At 55.7% G+C, this 8,887-nt stretch overlaps 1 protein-coding gene across 2 annotated transcripts in view; it reads left to right on the forward strand.

The window, feature by feature from the left end:
• LOC111161145 (nudE neurodevelopment protein 1 like 1) overlaps positions 1-8,055 on the forward strand; it is a 30,401-nt gene extending 22,346 nt beyond the window's left edge. The window contains exons 8-9 of one of the 2 annotated variants that reach the window (XM_022524665.1): positions 261-412; positions 6,852-8,055. In XM_022524665.1, coding sequence (XP_022380373.1) covers positions 261-412; positions 6,852-6,945 — 246 coding nt within the window. In that variant the 3' untranslated portion in view covers positions 6,946-8,055. Of the gene's footprint in view, positions 1-260; positions 413-3,483; positions 5,221-6,851 lie in introns of those variants that run through there. The other variant, XM_022524664.1, reaches the window with a different exon arrangement.
• The last annotated feature ends 832 nt before the right edge of the window (positions 8,056-8,887 follow it).

Raw genomic sequence — 8,887 nt, forward strand, 5'->3', positions numbered from 1 at the left:
GCTTAGTTGTAAGGTCAGGCTTATATCTGTGTTCGCCAGTAATACTGAGAGGAGTAAGTGCCTTGTTCTGAGGTCATTAGATAGCCGTCAGCATAAAATTCCCCCTTTGCATCAGAGAGGTGATCGATTGTGGCTTTAACGGCTACCATGATCAACAGAAAGACTGTAATTTTAATCTTGAAATAGAAATGGTTTGAAATGCAGATTTTTGTGTGCAGCTACTGTTTTGACAACCAAGTCATTCCTCCTCCTCTCTGTAGGCTTTAGAATCCAAATTAGCAGCTTGCAGGAATTTTGCAAAGGACCAAGCATCGCGGAAATCCTATATTTCAGGGAATGCTAACTGTGGGGTCGTGAATAGTAACGGCACGAAGTTCTCTCGATCAGGACATACGTCTTTCTTTGACAAAGGGTAAGTAAATCTTGGACATTTTATTTATTATTTATTCTTTATTTTTAAGATTTTATTTATTTGACAGATGGAGATCACAAGTAGGCAGAGAGGCAGGCAGAGAGAGGGGAAAGCAAGCTCCCGGCTGAGCAGAGAGCCCGATGCGGGGCTTGGTTCCCAGGACCCTGAGATCATGACCTGAGCTGAAGGCAGAGGCTTTAACCCACTGAGCCACCCAGGCGCCCCAATCTTGGACATTTTAAATGATTTTTTTTTTTTTTTTTTTGAGTTAGTAAAGTCGCACTTTATTAAGTGAGCTTATTTTACTTTGAAAAGGTAAACTCAGTTTGATAAGCCTACCTGAAGCAGTTTCATTCAGGTCTTAGGGGACATAAATCTGTTGTCGTCTTCTGGTCCCCGTGGAGTCGGTTGCCCCGAGAACTCTCATGCTTCTGTCTTGGGAAACACCCTTGCAAGGTAGCTGTGCTAGGCTCTGGGAATTAAAGACGACGTGGTAATAGTTCTTGTTCTCAAGGCGCTTGAAGGCTGGTGGACTTGCCTGGCTGATATTTGTAAGGGTAGAAAACACCGTGTGTGTGTAGACTCTGCAAGGCACCTGCTGTCTGAGGATTTTGGAAAAATATGAAACCACTGGATCAGATAACAGTTTAGGGGACACAAGTTTTGTATGATGTGAAGATGTTTTCTGGGGAGTTGAGAGTGTAAAAAAAAATGGCATAAGATTGAAGCACTGGTACGTCCTTAATGCAAAAAAATTTCAGTTGGTGCCGCTGTGTAGAAGTGAAGAGTAGATGTTTTCTGTTTTCACACTACTACATCCTTACACTTACTCTCTCAGGCAGTTTTTCGCATCTGCTATACGCTTTTAAAAATTTATGAGGTCTGGACTTTAAATACGACTCTGCAACCCAGCCCCCATCATGACTTACAGGCCAGTATCTTCCTGTCCGTGCAGCGTTCTCCCTCAAGTCCAAAAATGACACTGCATGGTTATACTTGATTGAAAGCTGTCCTGTAGCTAACGAGCGGTCAGGACCCGTGGTTTGGCTCTGCTGACCAGGTTCCACGAGGTGGCTATTCTTGGAACAGCATCGAGGCACTGAGCTCCCTTGCTCCAGTCTCTGTTTCGAGTGGTAGAGCCCATCTGGTCCTGTTCTCTGCACGCAGGACAGATACGAGTCTAGAGAAGTTTCAGTTTCTTAAGGGAGCTTGTATTTTCTGCTTTCCTCTGTAACCGTGGCACATTTCTGGAGGACTTGACCTGGCACACTGGCCGCTCTGAAAAGCTTCTTTATGTCCGCCCTTGTGGAGTGCGGTGTTCTGGTTTCCCTCTCTCCCTTCAGGGACTTCTACCCTGAAGGGCACATGCTTCATTAAGGAGCATGTTCCAAACTGGCGATAAGTAAGTCAGAGCTTCATTCTAACCACTGGGTTTCCTCGGGGGAGTCAGCATAAAATCAGTTTTCCTTAGGTTTAGGAGTTTCGGGAAACCTTGAGGAGTCCCCATCTTTATATCGTAATGGCAAGTGGAATAAATAGATATTTCACATTCAAGTTGCCATTTCTCCCGAATAACACAGGGAAAGTTGAGGGGCAGACGAGCATTGAAAACAGTACCTAATTATTTTGTCCAACTTGTACTTTGTGTGACGTCTAACTCACCTCCAGTGGGGCAGTTACGGGTCTGTTTCTGGAACCCTGTTTCTTGCCTCGGGTGCTCTGTAACATGAGAATGGGCAGGAACCAGAAACGGGGGGCCGGGCCGATGCCTCTCCCGCAGTCCTCAGAGCAGTCATGGTGGGAAGGGACCGCTCTCCGGGCAGGTCCCTGCTCCTGGCTTCCACGTGGCCCCAGTGCGGGGCACCGGGGCGTGCCAGGCCCAGAGTTGGACCCCATCTCAGGGGGCTGCGGAGGGCGCAGGATCGCCCGGAACCAGGAGCTTTGGCCTCTGTCACGGAGTGCCTGTCCCCTGAGGAACATTGTAGATGCGCGCGCAGGCTTTATTTCCTGAACCCGGCCTGGAGACGGGCTTCCTGAGAGAAACAGTTGCAGATGATACATCTAGTTTCGCTTGAAGTAGTACAAGTTTTCAACTGTACTGTTTCTGTTAAGGATTAAATATGCTTTTGTGGGCTGACCTCTTCTCACGGGTTCGGGTCGCAGCGGAGCGGATCGTATGTCCTCGCTCCAGCGTTGACCTGCTTCGTGAGCCACGTGTCCGGTTGCCACGTGCCCGAGGCTGGCTAGTGGCTTCGCGTGTCTGTGCCTCCTTGCCGCTTTGCTTTGATTCTGGCTTCCTTCTGGCCTGGCTTTGAACTCTGGCCTTTCTCCCCAGTGGCCTGCTGACTAGATAGTCACGGCGGCGTGCACCAGCTGCGACAGGAAGCGGGGGAGCGTCCCAGCCCCCACCTCCCTTATGGAGTCTGGCAGGTAGAAGTCAAAACACCATTTCCAGGTGTCCAAGCGTGTAGCTTGGAGTTGTAGCGTGAGAGAAAACTCCATTTTCAAAAGCCTCCAGCGGGAACTTGCCCGCCCTGCCTCCTGCTCCCGAGGAGTGTGTCTGCGGTCCCTGTGTCTTCCCCAGCTGTCCTAGAGACCTGGGTTGGGGTGCTCCTTGGGGGAGATGTGCCCCCTCAGGTCCTGTGACGCCCCGAGGCCAGACCTTGCCCACCAGATGCTGCTCCTCAGTAGGTGTCCGCACGTGTGGCCCGAAAACACTCTGGATGTTCTGGTGGTTTGAGGGCTTCCTGCAAACAGGGTTTCCTCTAGTCTCTGCTGGCTTCTGTCAGGTTCTGGACCTCCTTCTTGGCATTGCTCCATGTCCTCCAACCACCAACAGCCTCTCGTGCTCGTCATCTGAGCCCCGCATGTGGTGTGGTCACTGGACTTCTCTCAGACCCCGTCTGTTTTCTCTGTCATTTTCATTCAGCCTCTTAAGTGTCCCTTACCCTGATTTTGTAAGCAAGTGAGGTCTCGGTGGGGCTGTGTGTAGTGGGGGCGTAGACCAATTTTAGGGCAGGCTGTGATAGGACTTGTATTACTGTTTAATGTTTTTTCCTTTTTTTTATTAGGCAAGAAAAGGTCATATTTCCCACGTTGTTCATGGGTAACTGAATTTGTTTGCTGTGCTCTTTCTGCTTCTCTCTCCATCCCGGTGTGTGGTGCAGGACCCACTAACACACTCATTTCACTAACGCATGGGGCTGACTCTGCTCTAACCGACTTACAGCCCCAGAGTGAGCGCTCAGGCTCCGGTCCGAGCCCGCTCCCTGCCCTTGCTGCTGCTTCAGCCGCGCACCTCAGAGGCAGCTCGTGGTCTCAGGCCCCGGGCAGGGTCGGAGCGGGGGGTGGCGTAGCTAGCCGGCCTGGCAGTGCTCCTGGTCCGGGGTCAGCGCTGTAGCGGTGACACTGCCGGGGGTCCTGGCGTGGGGGTCGTGCGTTGCTGTCAGGCCCCGGAATCCCATTTGGCTTGACATCCTGGGAGACGGGGCTTCTTCCTGCTGCCCAGAGTCTTCTGTTTGGTCAAGGTGGGCGCCGGTGGTAATGGAGCCTCACCGCCCCTCGGGGACTCTGCCCTCCTGCTCACTCTTGGATGCCCTGCGTACAACGGGACGGTAGAGGGAGACGTGTGTGCACGTGTGTGTGTGAGATCTGCCCTTCCAGGAGTGCGCATTTCCGTCTGCAGCACGGGCTGGAGCTTGTCTGAGCATCTGCTGCTCCATCTCCCTAGGCCGGCGGGCCGGGTGGGGCTCTGCCTGCGCTCCCCACGCCTGCTCTGACCTTCTCGCGTCCTGTCTGGGCCGCACGCGGCTGCACTGGCCCTTGCTGCCGGGCGGGATCTCGTCTCCATGCCCTGCTCCGGCACCGAGGCTTCCTGTCCCACTGACAGCTCTGTCCCGCTCTCCACGTCGTCTGCCGTGTCACATAGACCGCAGGCCCTGTGCGTGGCTAGATCTGCTACTTTTCAGACTCTTGAGGTAGATTTTGGTGGTAAGATGATGACATTTCTGGAAGCTTCCTGCATAGATGATTCCCCAGATCTGTCTCTCCCTTCCTGCACGTTCCCCCCTCCACTCAGTCCCGTGTCGTCCACCGGGACATTTCCCTGTGGCTCTCTTACTGTCCCCTGCAGCACATGGGGGGAGTGTGGCGGTGTTGCTCCTCTGGAACCCTTTCCCCGTGGCACAGCTTGGCTTTTGCGGGAAGGGACCTCACCAGACAGCTTTTCCCTCTGGCCTTTCCCGTCTCACTCCTCGCCTCAGGACACAGGTGCTGGGTGCGAGCCTGGTGGGTTTTGCTCCCCGGGCTGCATCTGGCGTTCACTTCAGGAATTCTCATTTCGGTCCACGCGGGGAAATGGCCCGTTGAGTTTCTTTTCTCCTTTTCTCTGCTGGTCGGCGCTGCTGTTTGTCCCCTTAGAGCCGAGCCGCGTCAGAGTTGCCGCAGGAGTTGCGGCTTGTGGAGGGCTGTCAGGTGTCCTCCTGCGGGAGGAGCCTGGGAAGGGAGAGTGGGGCCTGGGCGCCCACTGACTCGCTTGGAGGTGAGCCCAGGCTGGCATTTGCTTGCTTTGCTCTCTTCGGCCGCAGAGCGATAGGGGTGAGCTTACCGTGTGTTCAGGTCTGTCCGGCTCGAGACTGCGGGGGTCCCAGCCCCAAAATCTGCGTGCGTGGGTCCTTCTCATGGGGCTCTCGCATCCCCTGTGGATGGGTGCCGGCTGCTTCCTGGTGCCAGTGGGGCTCGTCCTGCCGGCCAGAGTGTGACGTCCGTGTGTCTGAGGCCGAGGCTGTGCGTGAGGCCCGCCTGGTTCTCGCTGAGGTTCTGGGACTGGCCAGACGCATGGTGGCCGGGGGCTGGTGCTGTGAAGGCCGCAGGGGGGTGCGGGCATGGGCCGGCCCTGGGAAGAGGCCCAGGCGGCTGTGGGAGGACAGGGAGCAGGTGATTGAAAGGCCCAGAAAGAAAAGGGAGGGTCCTGGGTGCACATCTCGGGGAGGAAGTTGTGCAGCAAGAAGTCACGTGCCTGCGGGCTGTCCTGTTGCTCTTGGCCTGTGCGGGGTGGCTTGTTTTCAGACTCACTTCTGTACTCCGGGGTCATTTACTTCGGACGTTAGCCCTTCGACGTCGTCAGCTGGTTCTTCGTCTCCCTGCATGCCGGTTCTCTGAGGTCACACTTACTTCCGTAGCGCGTGAAAGCATTGTCTTTGTGGGGAATGTGTGTCTGCACCCCCGTCCCCCTTTTGGTTTGGTTTGTCTTTTAAGAGAACCTCTCTCCTTGAGCCTGTACTCAAGGTCCTGGCCCCTGCTGCTGAGCAGGTGGGGGGACAGCGATGGCCTGTGGGTTCGGCACAGCCCCCACAGTTGCCCGCACCTCCTGTATTGCTGCCAGGACGAACCTTCCTGGGAAGGGTGATGCATGGAAGGCTGGAGTGGCTTCCTGAGAGTGGGTCCAACACTGGCTTTCCCTCTGCTTCTGGTGGCTGTGTGGGCTGGCAGGGGGCGGGGGTGCTGGGGCGGGGCTGGTGGGCGGGGCTGGGGGGTGGCCGGGGCCTGAGGGTGGCCCGGATGCTCATCCTCGCTCCTGCACGCTGGGGCCGGGTTGCGGGCTCTGGGCTGGGTGGGGGCCGGCGGGGCGGGCCCCTCATGTCCACAGACACACCGCCCATATTGCCAAACAACTTAACAGAGTTATTTTTCTCCCCTTTATTAAGATTTTCATGTACATTGTAGGAGATTTGGAAAACAATAAAAAAGTGGAAAGTAGTAAACAAAATTATCCACCACCCAGATGGAGGAAAAGTAATCATCGTTAAATTTTCTTTCTAGAACATAAATGATTTTATACATATGTATGTGCATGTGTGTGTGTAGCTCCCACATTCTGGATTCAGCTACACAGAAGTAAGGTCCATAAAAGAGGTTGTATGTTAGAGTCTAGAATGTCTGTCACTTACTCTTCCTGCCCGGCATTGAACCTATACAGTTTGGTGACTTGCTGCTTTTCCCACGTAGCATCAGTTACATTCTGAGTATTTTCCCGAGCGGTTAAAGAACTCTGTGGAGTGTGTTGAATGGCTGTGTAAACTGTAAACTTCTCGTTTAGTTGTACCAGTATTTATTCAGACAGTTCCCTTCAGACATTTAGGATAGCTCTGCGGGGGCAAGTCAGGGCTGGGGTGGCGGCGGCCGGTAGGACGGAATCGTCGAGGAGGAAGCACGTGAGCGCGTTGCTCTCCGTCCTCCGATTCCAAAGTCTCTGACCCGCTGATGCCTTCCAGGCGCCACCGTTCCCGGGGCCGCCGTGATTCCACCCTGGGCAGGAAGAGGGCTGGTTATAGAGAGCAGGTGCATTTCTTGTTGTGTGTCGAGTGATTTTAAATGACCGTCTCTCTCTTTCTCTCTTTTCTCCTCTCCCTTCCCCTCTCTGCTCTGGTCAACCCCACAGGGCAGTAAACGGCTTTGACCCAGCGCCGCCACCTCCTGGTCTGGGCTCCTCGCGCCCGTCGTCAGCACCGGGTATGCTGCCTCTCAGTGTTTGAGTGCCCGGCCTCCAGGTGGGGGCTCCTGCCCTCCTCCAGCAGCCCAGGACACCCACGCCTCACCCCTCGGTGCCTGGGCCCAGCCTGGGCCCCTGCGTCCGCCTCCCCGTGGCCGGCAGAGGGCAGGCTGCATGTGGTGGCGGCTGCCGGGCCCCGCCCAGCCCCAGGAGTCTGCGCGCTATCAATGCTGGCTATTTTCTCTTCTCGCCGTGGTGCCGTTGGTTTCACATGATTGCACTTTTGTGGGTCACAAGGTGATACGTACGTGTATTCCTTGGTCACTGGATGCAGAAGTACCCATTCGTCACACCTGCCTCATAGCTCCCACCCTGCTGTACCGATAGGATTTAGTTGTGTTTAAGACATGGCAGACCTTCTAGAAGTTCTCCCCCAGATCAGGTCAACACGTGCCCTCCTCCTGAGCTCCCGCCCAAGCATCTTCAGTGCTCACGATCATGTGTCCCCCAGCCCCACTCCCCACAGTTTGGCCTGTTGCTGGCACAGAGTCAGGAAGGTCACTGAATTCGGGAACATTTTCTGCACCTTCTGATTTTACTTTAGCAGTTACCATTCCATAGACTTGCCTCCCGGAGAGCGAGACGCCTGTCTGATCCGCAGGGAGCAGGAGCCTCTGGGCCAGGGTGCCCACAGCGCGGGGCCTCTGCGCGGTCTCCTCCTCCGCGTGGCTCCGGGTGAGGGTCGGGGCAACCTCCTGGCCAGCTTTCTGGTCCTTCAGTTAAGTGACATCTTTCAGAGCGTTTTGTTTTGTCCTCTGAGGGTCCGTGCGGTCGTGTTAGGAAAGGTCGCGCGCCCGAGTCGGGGCAGACCGGCCGCCGTGGTGGTTCTGTGCGTCCTTTGGTTCCTCTCATGCTGCATTACTGTTTACATTTGTGTTACTGTACATAGGTTTGTAAACATTACCGCCCGAGGTATTTGTATATAACCTGGGCTTTGTAGCTTTTATTTATTCAGAATTCATATGGCATGTTAACGACTGACGCCGTCCGACTCGGGCGGCCGCATAGGATCATCATGTGGTTAAAAGAGAAAAATACTTCCCCTCAAAAAAATCTTTTAATGTGGAAACAATAAATTTCACAGAAAACAAAGGATCGAGGTTGCTTTCTTGGGTTCCCGCCCGCCTGCCGAAGACGCGGAGTTCCCGAGCTGGGTTCGGAGCCGGCGTCGTGTTCCCGCACCGGAGGAGTGGGCGCTCGGTGGCCGCGAGCCGGGGCAAGGAAAAGCCTGGCGGCCTCGTGAGGAGTCGTCTCACAGCCCAAACGGGCGTTCTCGGCCTGACTCCTGGGGCTGGTCTCTGCCCGTAGCCGTGATGCCCGGGAGGGCCCTGCGGGGCGGGCGGGGAGGAGGGGCTCGGCCGTGGAGGGGCGCCGTGTGCTAGGTCATGGGTCCGGGGCCTGGCTGTGCCGCCTTTCCCCATGCGTGTCTGCACGTTGGGACCGGCCATCCCTTGGGTCTCGGCTTCTGTCCTCCCTCAGGTTGGTGTTGGCAAGTGCGGGAAGGTGCCGGGTGTGTGGTCGCAAAGGCATCGAGTGACCGGACGCAGGAGCGGCTACACTGGGGGCCTGTACGGGTGCATCAGATTCCGCACCCCGCTTCTAGAGTGTGGTCTGTCGTTTTAAAACTGGAAGTAAATGAAAAGTGCATCAGATTTGGCCCGGAGACCTCTCTGTGTCTGAGCCTCGGCGCTGTCGTGGACGTGGAGCTGCTGCCATTGACGCAGGACGAGTTCTGGGCCTGACTGCTCGGCCCTGGCCCCCGACGACTCCTCAGTTCCTCCCCCACTGAGCGCTGCTGCGATCGGCTCGTGGACGCGTGTGTCAGCCAATGCCCGGGCCGGGGCCGTGGCTGAGGGAGCCCGAGCGTGGTTCACCAGCTGTCGCTGCCTCTTTGGGCCCAGGACACTGCGGGCCAGGTCCATGCG

This window comes from Enhydra lutris, unplaced genomic scaffold (genome assembly GCF_002288905.1).
Source record: "Enhydra lutris kenyoni isolate GAN:26980312 unplaced genomic scaffold, ASM228890v2 scaffoldscaffold82, whole genome shotgun sequence".
In the NCBI taxonomy this organism is placed as follows: domain Eukaryota; kingdom Metazoa; phylum Chordata; class Mammalia; order Carnivora; family Mustelidae; genus Enhydra; species Enhydra lutris.